The sequence below is a fragment of the Phyllobates terribilis genome, unplaced genomic scaffold (genome assembly GCF_046119375.1).
Source record: "Phyllobates terribilis strain yellow unplaced genomic scaffold, ASM4611937v1 Scaffold_11__3_contigs__length_659146591, whole genome shotgun sequence".
Classification (NCBI taxonomy): Eukaryota; Metazoa; Chordata; class Amphibia; order Anura; family Dendrobatidae; genus Phyllobates; species Phyllobates terribilis.
In genome coordinates, this window is record NW_027362771.1 from 95,814,014 (window position 1) to 95,828,930 (window position 14,917).

General features: G+C 46.6%; 1 protein-coding gene across 1 annotated transcript in view; it reads left to right on the forward strand.

The window, feature by feature from the left end:
- Positions 1 to 12,579: 12,579 nt before the first annotated feature.
- The window catches only part of LOC141165622 (double-headed protease inhibitor, submandibular gland-like), a 39,043-nt gene continuing 36,705 nt past the window's right edge, over positions 12,580 to 14,917 (forward strand). The window contains exons 1-2 of the mRNA XM_073651356.1: positions 12,580 to 12,729; positions 12,916 to 12,950. Coding sequence (XP_073507457.1) covers positions 12,675 to 12,729; positions 12,916 to 12,950 — 90 coding nt within the window. The 5' untranslated portion in view covers positions 12,580 to 12,674. The remainder of the gene's footprint in view (positions 12,730 to 12,915; positions 12,951 to 14,917) is intronic.

Genomic DNA, 14,917 nt, shown 5'->3' on the forward strand with positions numbered 1-14,917 from the left:
ACGGAAGTTCAGAGGATAGGAAGATGGCGATCCACGTGTTTGGCGAGATACATAAGACCGGACTTGTTATCCTAACGTGGTTTGTTTCTTTTACAGGTGATGCTATGCCAACAGTGTGGGTGATAGGCCACTCGTATATATATTGGGCAGTAAAAAGGGCGAAAGTCAGCCCAGGCGGGAGGAAATTAGAGTTTCATAACACATATTTCAACTGGAGAGGTATTAGAGGCCTGCTATGGCCACAGGTACTAATGAAGGTAATCAAGGTAGGGAGAGAGGCAAGAGGTCCGGTCATCTTAGTTATACAGGCCGGGTGAAGCGACCTAGGTGATCACAAGAGCGCTTAACTAATGGCAATAATGAAACTAGACACTGAGCGCTTCAGAGAATTTTTCACAAAACTAACTATAGTATGGTCAGAGATTGTGCCGATAGCGGTATGGCAAGGTGCGCGAGACATCACGGCCATCGAACGGACAAGGCGGGTAATAAATATTCGGATGGCAAAATTTAGAAGAGACTGAGGCGGTGTAATGATACAACACCGACAACTGGAAGGAGATAAAGCAGGCTTCATACGGCCCGACGGTGTTCACTTAATGGATATTGAACTGGACATATTCCTGTCAGGACTCCAGGACGGAGTGGAACAAGCGTTAAGTGTGATGGATGGGGGTCAGAGTCCTGCATACGAGTACACAGGATCCTTCGTGGCCTGGAAATAGAAAGGACATGTTGGAGAGTTACACTTGTTGGCCAACTTGCCGGTGTGGAGACCCAGGGCATGCTGCAACAAGCTGAATTATTTTTGAAATAAAATGCCATTCTAATGGAATGAGTATAAAGAGTTAATAAAGCTGTGACCGATTCTCACCCATCCAGTTGTAAGAGTTACATTATTGTATTGTCAAGGAAAGGGGGGCGGTAGGGGGGCTGAGCGTCTGGGTTTGGTTGGGGGTCCCCACAGACTGCCTAGGCTAGATGCATTTAAAAATTCTTATTAGATACACAGGCGGTGCAGCTTGCTTTGCAGCTGGGCTACTATGCCCAAAGTATTGCCTAGGCTAGATGCAGTTAAAAATTCTACGCTGACTAGCAGACACTGAAGCTTTGGAGCAGACCTCTGAGTAAACAGCTCTTCAGACTCAACCATCTGTGTTACCCCAAGCCATAGTGTATGTAGTTTCTTACAGTTAAAAGGGGAAGGGGGGCGACCCAACCCACCTGGAATTGACGATGCCAACGTCACGTAAAACACAGCAAGGGGACTCCAAAAAGAGTGGCATCAATTGCCCCAGAGTTGTTTAAAATGTTTGGTGAGGTGATTTTACCAAATCCTCAAGCTTTTAGTCTCCCCAGGATGACACAGGGGTAGAAAAGTCCTTGTGGATCCATGATTTGTTCATCTTTATGAACGTGAGTCTGTCTACATTCTCAGAGGACAGCCGCGTGCGCTTATCTGTCAGCACACCACCAGCATCTCTGAACACACGTTCAGAGAGAACGCTGGCTGCAGGGCATGACAAGATCTCCAAGGCGTGAGTGGCGAGCTCCGGCCATTTTTCCAGATTGGAAGTCCAAAATGAGCAAGGGTCCAGTGACACAGTCATAGCTTCGATGTTCACTTGGAGATACTCCTGTACCATCCTCTCTAGGCGTTGACTATGTGTCAGACTTCTTGTCTCCTGTGGCCTTGCAAAGGATGGTCTAAAAAAGTGGTGAAACGATTCCACAAAATTGCTGTTACCAGCAGATACTGTGTTACTGTTACGGTTTGAGTGATGAAGACTCGACAGTCCTACGGTTTGCAAGTTAGAACTGTGAGATTCACTACGTGCACCACTGGTGTTTTGTGGAAAAGCACATGTAAGATTCTGCAACAGCCTCTGCTGATACTCCTGCATGCGTGAATCCCTTTCTATGGCAGGAATTATTTCGGCAAATTTACTTTTGTACCGGGGATCTAAGAGTGTAGCAACCCAGTAGTTGGGATTACTTCGAATTCTGACAATCCGAGGGTCATGTTGCAGGTAGTGCAGCAAGAAGGCACTCATGCGTCTTGCACATCCAGGAGGACCAAGTCCTTGTTGTGTTGGTAGCGAGGTAAGAATCATGCTTCCTTCCTCTGCCCTCTCCCCCCAACCTCGTACATCAGAAATGTGATCAAGGTCTCCCTCATCTGATGAGTCTTACATGCCCATCGCCAGTTCGTCCTCCACTTCTTCCACGGCTTCTGCACCTTTCTCAACAGTTTTGCTGCTACCATGCGCCCTGGTTAATCCCTCTCCCCCACCCTCCCATGCCTGCCGCCTTGGTGCTGCCGACCGTCTGGACCTTGGAGATGTTATCCCTTCCGCATACGACTCCTCCTCTACTTCCTCCACCTCCTCTTGTCCCACCACCTGACTCTGAATTCTGTTTAACGTGTGCTCCAACATGTAAATCACCAGAATAGTCATGCTGATAATGGCATCGTCGTCAGCACTAAACATCTTCGTCGCCATTTCAAAACTGTGCAGAAGGATGTGTGGCGCCCCTGAGGGTTCAGTCACCACAGAGGTACTGCATCTCACCCAGACGTGTGGTATCTCACCCTCACGTAAGGAAGGAGTATGGCTCGGGACCCTAACACCTGCATCCAACACATACCCGCAGTGGGGGTAGTGCGAGATTGCTCCTAAGGGAGAGCACAGTCCCAGGTCCCTAGCTGGTGGGAGGGTCCTATGTAGTGGATGTGGGTGGAGAAAGCAGCTTAGGGGAGCACATGACAGGGAGAGTATAAATAGGAAGCCATCTTAGAAAGAGCAAGCCAGTCAGAGGAGAAGTGACAGGAGCAGAGGCTCTGCATGAGCTCTGCTCCGGAGGCGGGCCTAGCCTGGGAGGCCCAGGACTGAAGGAGAGAAGAGAGGAGTGGGAGCAGGAAGACTCCAGGAACCGAAGGGACCCTAGGGGTACGGGCCGTGCAAAAGGCCACCCGTACGCCCGCTGCTACCAGGAGGTAGAGGGGTCAGGCCAGATAAGGGGAACCGGTCCCTCAACTAGAGGAGAAACAGCAAGGCTCAACTAGAAACCGGAGGCTGCAGAATTTCATGTACTGAAGGCCAAAGTCCACACCAGTCTCACTAAGAAGGTAGCCACATAGGACCCAGGGGACGGAACACACGTCGCCCGCCAAGGCCCAAGGATACCGGATAGAAGTGTAACGGGGTGTGAGGTGCAGGGAGAAGGCCAGAGAAAGGACACACATAAGGGGGTCCTGCTAAGTACTCCGGAGCTATCTGAGGGTGGACTGAGCCCCTCACTGAGTATGCACAGCATGACAGGGGAGATTGCTCTGGTACCTGTAATCTGGACTGCAACAACTGTGAGTAAAGATCTTGGGACTGCATCACACGGACTCTGTGTTCATTACTGACTCCCTGCACTACAACCACCATCATCCACCCACACTGCCCTGAAGCTACACTCTTCCTGTGGGGAGTAATAGTACCATTGCTGCAAAACCACCCGCTTCAGAGGACTGTTCCGCAGCGGCGGCCCCTTTGGCCGCACTCCACAGGTGGCGTAGTCGGACATTATAAAACCCATATATACAAATTACCCTTGGATTGACCGCCCTGGGTCACGGACCCGGTCGCCGCCACAGTGCATACAACCCCCAGCGTCTACCGGCCCTGCTCCGGGTACCCCACGGCCCAGGGGGCGCGTCAACTTCATAGGTCCCTGATCTGAGACCACTCCTGCAGCGTGATTTGCCCCACCTCTGGATCTCGTTGGCCCAGGCTATACATCAGAACGTAATGCATCAGGGCTTGTCGGTGCTGCCACAGTCGCTGCAACATGTGCAGAGTTGAATTCCACCATGTCGGCACATCGCATTTCAGCCGGTGAACTGGCAGGCCCAACGACTTCTGTAGAGATGTAAGTCGTTGAGCTGCGGGATGCGAACGGCGGAAGTGAGCACACAGCGACTGTGCCCTCTGCAGAAGGCTATCTAGTCCGGGATAGTGGGCTAAAAATTGCTGGACAACCAGGTTCAACACGTGAGCCATACAAGGCATGTGTGTAACATTGCCCCGGCGAAGGGCCGCACCCAGGTTTGCAGCATTGTCGCACACGGCCTTCCCTGGTTGCAGGTCCAGTGGAGACAACCATTCATGAAACTGGGTCTCCAGAGCTGACCACAACTTCTCAGCTGGTCACTCACATTTCCCAGACATTTCAAAGTAAACACTGCCTGATGCCATTGAGCCCTGCTGCCAGCATAGTAAGGAGATGTGCAGGATTCCTTCTGCGCAGTTAGAAAGCGGGTGGCATTACCAGACAGGCTTTGGGTGCAGGTGGAGGACCGAGAGGAGGTTGAGGAGGCAGAAGCAGTGGAGGAACTTCTAGATAAAGAGGATTAACGTACAACTCGTGGGGACGGCAAGACTTGGACAGCAGCCCCTTGTCCTGCTGTCACCATAGTTACCCAGTGCCCAGTCAGCGACATGTAATGCCCCTGTCCATGCCTACTCGCCCAAGTGTCTGTGGTGAAATGCACCCTGTCACACACAGAGTTTCTCAAAGAAGCGGTGATGTTGTGTGCGACATGCTGGTGGAGCACAGGCACACCTTTCTTTGAGAAGTAGTGCCGACTGGGCATCTGGTACTGGTGCACTGCAACGGACATAAGGTCTCGAAAATCCTCTGTGCCCACCAGGCGGAAAGGCAGCATTTCTGTAGCCAACAGCTTGCAGATGGTGAAATTCAACCTCTTAGCTTTGTCATGTCTAGGAGGAAATGGTCTTTTACTTGTCCACATTTGAGGGACCGAGAGCTGGCTGTTGTGCTTAGACGGGGTTGAGTAGGGTGTCCCCGGCAAACTTGCCGGTCTGTGAGGAAGATGCAGGCGGAAAAGTTAGGCTGCCTTGATCCAAAGGTGGTGCTCTCGATGTCGGAGAGCGCTCAACACCAGCTGGTGTTTCCACTTCCAAATGAAATGATGACCTGCCAATCACACTGGCTGTTGCGGGTAAAGAGGTGGCAGGTCTGCGTCCAAAAACATGTGTGACTGCTGTCCCCCCAGTCACAGAGGATGAAGAGGCCGCGGATGCACAAGATGGGGCAGACGGTGGTTGGCCCGGCCCGCTAGGCCGCATTGTAGCAAGGGTGAGCTTCCCACTGCAACTTATGCTTCATATCCATGTGACGGTTCATGCATGAAGTACTCAAACTATGGATTTTTTGGCCTCTACTTAGCTTTTGGTGACAAATATTACAGATAACATGAGTTGGGTCATCCTTATCGATCTGAAAAAATGCCCAGGCTATGCAAGGCTTAGAGCCCATGCCACCTGAAGAGCCACTACAACTTGTGGTCAGAGGCAGAGTTGTGGTTGAGGATGCAGTTGTTGACGTGCTTCCAGTACTCCGTCTCTGTCCAGGAAGGCGCAACCTAACCTCGTCGTCAATAGCATCTGTGACGTCCAGCTGCGCTTGGTATCACAGATCCTAGAAGAGTGCATTGATGGAATCCTCCACAAGAGGCCCCCATAAACATTCACACATCTCCACCTTCCACCTCAGACCAGCAGAGGGGGCCCGTTAGGGATATAAATAGGGAAGGTGGAGCTAGGCAGTTCAGTACCTCTGAAGATTTCCTGCAGTAGAGAAGCCTAAGAGAGGTCAGTCTGCAGTGGAGCTCAGTCTAGTCTAGAGAACTCAGTTAATAGTTCAGCAGTGGAGCACGAGGCTCCTGCTAGCTAGATTCAGGGAGCCCAGTTAGAGCTTAAGGTGTGCAGGCGCCATAAAATCGGTGAAGCGCGGCAAGCTGCCGTTAGTGTATATAGCCTAGTGAGGGCCCGAGTAGGCCGAAGGCGAGTGGAGAGTTAGTACATAGGGGCCAGAGGAGCTTAACCAGCTCACCCCGAAGTATTTACCGGACACCGGATCCGAGCTTACCGGGATCTCTATGACCCAGTAAGGCATAACCGGAATCCCTGGAGAAATACAAGTCCCAGGATCGCTAAGGTGCTGATACGTAACAGAGCCAGGAGTCGCTTAGGCCCCACATACTGGGAGCGTGAACTCCAAGACAAGGCCCTACCACAAGGTCAGCCAGCGCAGGACAGAGACAAAGTTAGTCCTAGCTCCAGGCAGGTCAGAAACTTACTACGCGGAGGCAAGAAACAGGAGGCCCTACACCCGCTCATTGGGGAGGATGCTGATATGCACCCTTCACCCTACAGTGCTCCGGGATGTGCCTGAATTTCCACCAGTAAAAGGTACTGAAGTGACTACCGTGTCCGTTCCCGTTTTTGCTCTGACCCAGCTGGGTCTCGCCTGTCCTGCATTCCCCCTGCATATGCTTTTCTGAGGCCTAGCTCCACCTGTGGGGAGCTATACCATCGAGCTGCCTTATCACCGGCCTCAGTGGACTACTGCAGCGCTGGTGCTTCTCACCAGATACCACAGGTGGCGTCACAAACTCTTATAAAATTAACAATTATCCACCCTTTTAAATACTGACCCCAGGGTACGGGCCGGGGAGCTGACCACCGCGACATCCCAAAGGCCAGGCAAAGGCCCAGGTACCGAGTCATCCCCATCCCCTGGGCTAGTCACATCCTCCTCCACCTCCTCTGCTGACCTCATCGACTGGCTGCCTGTGGGTTGACAGTAAGTGGGATCTCCAACCTCGTCATCATCACCCTGTGTGTTCTCATACCCATCGTCCTCAGAGCCAACCTCTTCCTGCCCTGACCGAAAAGTCAAGTTGTCGCTCCAATCATGTATTTGAGTCTCATCATCTTCTTCATCATTGTCTCCACCAACAGGAGTTACAGTTTGGGAACGAGGGTCTACATTATGCACAGAACCTTCTTCATCTGGTCCTGGATCCGACTCATAAAGATTCTGGGCATCAGTGCAGATCATTTCCTCGTCTGGATTAACAGAAGCTCTGGAGCAGACCTCTGTTTCCCAGGCTATAGTATGAGTAAACAGCTGTGCAGACTCAACCTTCTGTGTTACCCCATACTCACAGGGGCAGCTGGAGACTTGGGAGCTGTGAGGAAGCAAGTGCGATTGGGGTGACACCTCTGAGGACTGGAGTTTTTGTGATGTTGAAGTTGAGGTGAAGGAGAGCCCACTTGAAGGAGCACTTGATATCCGTTGAAGCACCTGCTGTTTTTGTGCCTCATCTGGAATTTGTAGCGATGGGCGTGTCCGTAAGAAAGGGATCGTATCACATTGTCCATGAAAAGAAATAGACATCTTAGTTTGGCTGGAAGATGGTCTTTCTTCTGCAGATGTTACTCCCCCCCACCGCGGGGGGGCTCGACCCACCAGCAGACAGGCACCAGTATTGGGAGAGGGGGGCTGGCCGTCAGGGTCCACCGTGGCTCTGGCACAAACCCGGCGACACGGAGGTCGCACAGGCAGGAACGGACTGGCCATGTCGGCTTCACACTCCAGCGTAGTCCCTCTGCCCGCTCGCGCCCGTAACCTCAAAGGGATGCGCAAGCTGCTTTTCTTCCCAGGGCTGTTCCCCGCCCAGCAGGAACGTGGGGGAGCTCAGGTCAGCCTTCCACTGTACTCGCTTACCTCCCTCGCCCTCTTTCCTTCTTCCGTTCTCCATCTAACCCCTCGGTTCTGTGGTGTCCGCTCTCCCTCCAGCTCTCTCCTTCTCACAGGTGGACTACCGCGTGTATTCACACTGTGGCGAATCTTTTGGGCCCAGGTATAAGAAGTTGTCGAGGTAATGGATAATATGTGCTCCCTTAGAAACGTCCATGACAACCCATTCGAGGAGCAACTAAGCGCCTCAAATAGTGAGCAGGATCTGGACCACCCCATGGGCAAACAGCTATCTATATAGTATGCTCCTTCCCAGAAGCAGCCCAATAGGTGGACACTATTTGGAGGCACAGGTAGTAAGTAACCGGAACGCCACATCAATGTCTGTTTTGGCCATTAGGGTGACCCTTCTCAACTTCTTGATCCGCCTGATTGCCTTGTCAAAGGATGTACAGTATATACTACTGTACTTGGTTCCGCGTCGATGTTGTCGTTTACTGACCTGCCCCTTGGATATGACAAATGGTGGATTAGTCTGAATGTATTGGGTTCCGTTTTTGGCACAACTCACAACGGGGATACCACTACGTCTTATAAGGAAAGTGTTCTGAATGGAACCGCCATTCTACCTAAAGATATTTCTTTTTTTAATTTTCTTGTCACGACGTCTGGGTGTTGGTAGACTGATTTTAGATTTTTACTCCAGCCTTTCTTGATTTTACAAGGGCATGACATGCCTATATCTGTGTCTCCCCCTCCTTTTACTCCTCCAGCTCTTTTCTTTTCACATGACTATATGTACTTGTCACTTTTCCATGTGTTAGTTGTGTCTTCTGAGCAGTTTGTCAACTTTTGGACACCTTTGAAGTGTTTTCTATGTGTTTTCTATGTGTTTCTATGTGTTTTTGTTTGCCTGCCATTGGTTTTAATGGTGTTCGAAGGTGTCCGACGAACAGTTCGACGAACAGTTCGGCGAACATACGGGTGTTCGACGAACCGAACCGAACTCGAACACTGTGGGGGTGGCTCAACACTATATTCTAGGTTCTTCAAAGTAGCCACCTTTTACTTTGATGACTGCTTTGCACACTCTTGGCATTCTCTTGATGAGCTTCAAATAAATGGGGTTAGGACCATCAGTTGTGTTGTGCAGAAGTCTGGTGGATACACAGCTGATAGTCCTACTGAATAGACTGTTAGAATTTGTATTATGGCAAGAAAAAAGCAGCTAAGTAAAGAAAAACGAGTGGCCATCATTACTTTAAGAAATGAAGGTCAGTAAGTGCGAAAAATTGGGAAAACTTTGAAAGTGTCCCCAAATGCAGTTGCAAAAACCATCAAGCGCTACAAAGAAACTGGCTCACATGAGGACCGCCCCAGGAAAGGAAGACCAAGAGTCACTTCTGCTTCTGAGGATAAGTTTATCCGAGTCACCAGACTCAGAAATCGCAGGTTAACAGCAGCTCAGATTAGAGACCAGGTCAATGCCACACAGAGTCCTAGCAGCAGACACATCTCTTCAACAACTGTTAAGAGGAAACTTTGTGCAGCAGGCCTTCATGGTAAAATAGCTGCTAGGAAACCACTGCTAAGGACAGGCAACAAGCTGAAGAGACTTGTTTGGGCTAAAGAACACAAGGAATGGACATTAGACCAGTGGAAATCTGTGCTTTGGTCTGATGAGTCCAAGTTTGAGTTCTTTGGTTCCAACCACCGTGTCTTTGTGCGACGCAGAAAAAGGTGAACGGATGGACTCTACATGCCTGGTTCCCACCGTGAAGCATGGAGGACGAGGTGTGATGGTGTGGGGGTGCTTTGCTGGTGACACTTTTGGGGATTTATTCAAAATTGAAGGCATACTGAATCAGCATGGCTACCTCAGCATCTTGCAGTGGCATGCTATTCCATCCGGTTTGCGTTTAGTTGGACCATCATTTATTTTTCAACAGAACAATGACCCCAAACAGGCTGTGTAAGGGCTATTTGACCAAGTATGAGAGTGATGGGGTGCTACGCCAGATGACCTGGCCTCCACAGTCACCAGACCTGAACCCAATCGAGATGGTTTGGGGTGAGCTGGACCGCAGAGTGAAGGCAAAAGGGCCAACAAGTGCTAAGCATCTCTGGGAACTCCTTCAAAATTGTTGGAAGACCATTTCCGGTGACTACCACTTGAAGCTCATCAAGAGAATGCCAAGAGTGTGCAAAGCAGTCATCAAAGCAAAAGGTGGCTACTTTGAAGAACCTAGAATATAAGACATATTTTCAGTTGTTTCACACTTTTTTGTTAAGTATATAATCCCACATGTGTTATTTCATAGTTTTGATGCCTTCAGTGTGAATGTACAATTTTCATAGTCATGAAAATACAGAAAAATCTTTAAATGAGAAGGTGCGTCCAAACTGTTGGTCTGTACTGTATGTGGCTTGGGGAAAGCAGGAGGTTTGTTGTTTTTTCTGAGAGATACTCTTTAAAAAAATGTAAAGGGGTTGTCCACTACTAGGACCACCCCTTCTTATGCTGAATGTTTGCCCCTATTAAAATAAAAACACTGATGCTCACCTCCCGTGTCGGCGTCGTTCCAGCTGTGTCGGCACTCGCATTTCCAGACCTCACGCGAGGTTGTTATGTCACATGAGCCCTGCGCCCAATTGGTGCAAGCCTTACTGTCCCTGCCTTCTCACGTATGAGTAATCAAGAGGAAGTGAGCAGCCGAGCCAACAGCTCTTACTTCTTCTTGATTACTTACATGCCCGAGGGCGGGGACAGTGACGCACTTCTTAATGCGGTAGCGCCAGATTTATTATTTCATAAGGAAGGGGTCAGGTCAACAATGACAGAATTAGGGACAGACGGTAATCACTAGGCCAAGAGAGATTACAGGAATTAGACTGTATTGTTTGCATAGTGGTTAAAGGAGTATTCCCATCTCCAAGATTCTATCCCAATATGTAGTAGGTGTAATAATAATAATATTAGCATATACCTCAATTAGAAATGTAGTATAGTTTTTCTGATTCACTATTTCTTATTTCTCATGTGCAGGCATTGCAGGATCTTAGGTATCCATGGTTACGACCACTAATATAAGGACAGTTAGCTAGTTGCTAGTGGTCGTAATCAAGGATACCTAAGGTCCTACAATGACTGCACATGTGGAAAGAGATTTAGCGAATCAGAAGAACTATACTACATTTCTAATTGAAGATATTTGCTAATATTATTATTATTACACCTATTACATATTGGGATTCGATCTTGGAGATGGGAATACCCTTTTAATTTACAAACTGCCATTTTCTTGATATTGCACACTGTCTTGTTAAACTTGTATATACTGTAGTTAATAAATAACAACTTGTTTAATTGTACCGCTGAGTGTGTATTCTCTATGATATTGCATTCCCACACCTGTTTACATATATACCATATTACTGCGGATTGCTGATGGAAACACTGGTCTGTTGCTTAAATAGTAAGTGTATATACCTGTTATTCTATTAGTAATATAAACCCCAAGTTCCCAAAGTTCATCCAGTATAAATCACAATACTTAGTTTACATATGATCCCGATGTAGTGCCTGAGATTAGCCATAAAATCTAGGTAATGAGCTTATAACTGCATAGGCTGTGGGAACTGAGGTTTTATGTTACTTCGAGTGTGATACACATACATACACCTTAGCTGTTATTGTAATAGGCTGCTGTAGAGATTTGTGTGCTCATGGTCTAAGTTACTGATGATGGCATAGGTATATATGCACTTTAGTTGATATATAAATCAGCTGCGACAATCATTTGCAGTATACTGTGCTAGTCAAGAGTTTGGACATACCTGTTCATGCAATAGTTTTCTCTGTTCTTATTAGATTGTGCATATGGAAGATTCAGACTGAAAGCAGCAAAACCACTAAATAACACATATGGAAATAAGGAGTAAAGAAACATGCTAAACAAATCAGGGTATGTGATGAATCTTAGATTTCTCAAACACTTTACAGTGTTCTAGATGTGTCAGTATCTGAGGTCGTGGTGAGCCCACGCTATTAGACAGTCCCTGATTGCAGAAGTGCAAAATATCCCTGATTTGGATGGAGATCTCCCCTCAGTTTAGGTGCAGGAGTCAGGCATAAAGCAGTTTGTAGGTAGACGGGTGACTGATGTTCAGGTGACAAGTGATGGGCACTTCCATATATATTTTATTATGTGCTAGGTCTGCGGCTCCAAATAGGGAACCCAGATTGGCAGGCTCAGAGGATCTTGGCCACAAATCGGACATGAGAGGTGCAGGTAAGTCAAATGCTATGTTTAGTGCCTCTCTCTTGCCATGAGATGGAATGAGGGGTTCCTTCTCCAAATACAGGAGCAAAAGTCTTCAGCCTTGGCCCTATAATAGAGTAGGCTGACAAATGGGCAACAGTTTTCACAGTATGAACTATTTCACTTCATTCTGTCAAATGAGCTCTTTTATGGCTCTCTGCAGCATACTCTGATCTTTCCTGATCTTCTAGATTTAATCAAAGCTCATATCTTTAAACAAAAAAAAAACTAAATAAATGTTATCCAAATAGAATTTAAGCTTAGGTTAGCTTCAGAAGAGGTCAGAAAGCCATTAGAGAACTGGTCTGACAAATAAGAACAGAGCAAGACTGAGCAGCTAGCACTCTAGTGTTTTGCATGCAAGCTCTATAAGCCAAATGGTAATAAAAATAAAGAAAACAATTGTAAGTTCTTTTTTTTTAAATTACATTGAGTGCAGTGCAGTCTTCATAATATTTACGTTTTTTTTTATTGTTTTTTAATCTTGGTTAAGGAATTAATACATTTAAAAAAAGCTACTAACGCTAGAGCCTCCACAGTTCTGTATACTTGTTATTCAAGTAGAAGCAAATATTTGTAAATGTTACTGCTTTACAATTGAGAAATAAAAGTTATGTCTCAGCTGGCGATGGCATGATGTGAATATTATATTTGTTTAGCCCAGTATTGCGGGTGTATTCCTTTTAGCCCTGCCTTAGGTAAACTTCTTCAGGACATAAAAATGTAGAGCAACCGTGTAGAAAAATTATTTGCAGAATCTACTGAGCAAGTTCAAAATAATAACTTGTCATCATGAAGTCCATAGGAGTCATTGGCTTTGCTGTTGTGGCATTTACCAGTTTCACAGGTTTATATTCTTAGCAACTGTTTTAATGTTTTATTATCATTATTACTAGTCATAATTAGTATTTTTTTCTGTATTTATTTTTTGGGGGGAATTGCTGCATTTTTTAATTCTCATTGTGTTAAGGTAATATTTTTATTTTTTATTGTGTATTTTATTTTTACATGTGTTCTGCATTTTATGTTTTAGGTATCATCTGCACTCCTATTGAAACAGAGATTGAGGTATGTACATTTTTTTTTGTAAACTACTGTATAGTAAGATTTGTTATCTGTTATTACTAGCTGATACCCTAACTCATGTGCAGAATTGGGTATTTGTAGATTTTTTTATGTATAGAATTATTATACACATAAAGAGTTTCACCTACAGAAAAAAACATCTTTATCGATAACCAGTCCCCCCTTTGGGACAGTACGGGTCCAGCAGTATCCTAACCTCCACATTTGTGGTATATGATATTGATATTTTAAATGCCATTGTATAGGATAAAATATATACTATGAACATCGGATGCAGTCCAGCTGAAGAAATATATTACCCATTATCCCCCTTAGATAAAAAAAAAACCTTTAAAATACAACACAAAGGGGTTGTTCCCCTCCTTTAATTTTCGCATTGGGATTAAGAGTGTTCATATTGCCTTAGCAATCACCTTTCCTGGCGTGCCGCAGTGTCTCAGTGCCTGGAAATAAAAAAAGGTCAGTTAGCTCCTGTTATATGTTTATTTCCCCCAAAATCATAAGCTTTGCATTGTTTAAGTTTTGTGTTTAATTATAAAGAATGCAGATTATACATAGAACCTGGAAAAACTGAAATTTTTGCTCTTAGCAACTAATCTTGTTCCTGATGGTAACTAGTCAGATCTTTGATGTTATGCCTTGAGCTGCTCTAAAAAAGCTGCACTGTGATTGGTTGCCACTAGTGATGAGCGAGCATGCTCGCTACTGCTCGGAGCTTGCCCGAGCATCTCACTGCTCGAGATGCTTGGCGCTCGCCGAGTATTTCCGGGTTGCTCGGGTCCCCTCCCTGCATGTTTGGCGCTCTTTAGAGAGCCAATGACCATGCAAGGATTGCCTGCCATGCACTGTAATGCCGTAGCCATGTTGGTTGTGGGCATTACAGTGACTGGCTAGCCGCACAGCGTCATCAGATCTCTATCAGACCTGGCGCCGCCATGCTCGTCACAGTCACTCCAGATCAGACAGTGTAGGGAGAGCTGCTGCTGTTTCAGGGAGAGATTTGCTTGTGTATTAGGTAGTGTAAGGAGAAAAACGTACATTACACATATCCATCTTAACAAACAGTCCTTCTGAGGACTAATCCATCTGCAGAGATGTCAGGCAGGCAGGGTGTATAGGCAGGCAGTGTATATAGCAGACTGCAGTGCATATAGCACAAGAGGCTCCATTCCAATTCTGCCTTCTGCTGCTGTTAGATATTTCTCTACAAAGGCCCAGGTCTCATGGGCCAGGAATACTTTTCTTTGGATCTTAATCCTCATTATTTGCTTAAAAAGCAATCCAGAGAACACTGTTTTTCTGCAACATTTGCTTGTTTTGGGAGAGGTGCTGCTGCGTCAGGGACAGATTTGCTTGTGTATTAGGTAGTGTAGGGAGAAAAACCGTACATTACACATATCCATCTTAAAAAACAGTCCTTCTGAGGACTAATCCATCTGCAGAGATGTCAGGCAGGCAGGGTGTATAGGCAGGCAGTGTATTTAGCAGACTGCAGTGCATATAGCACGAGAGGCTCCATTCCAATTCTGCCTTCCGCTGCTGTTAGATATTTCTATACGAAGGCCCAGGTCTCATGGGCCAGGAATACTTTTCTTTGGATCTTAATCCTCATTATTTGCTTAAAAAGCAATCCAGAGAACACAGTTTTTCTGCACCATTTGCTTGTTGGCACTGCGTAATACAGCCAAGTCCTTTCTATATTACAGCGCTAGAAATCCAGCTATTTAAAACTGTGTTTTCTCCGTCACACGGATCACATATACATTGTCAGAAAATACTGCCATTTCTGGCCTCCATTAAAAATTTCCTTTAGTGTGTCAGTGAAGCAATTCACAGCAGTTTGCTGTTCAAACTACTTACCTACAGGCCAGGTATTTAAAACTCTGTTTTCTCCGTCACACGGATCACATATAAATTCGCTCCAAACTCAGTCATTTGTAGTGAGCGTG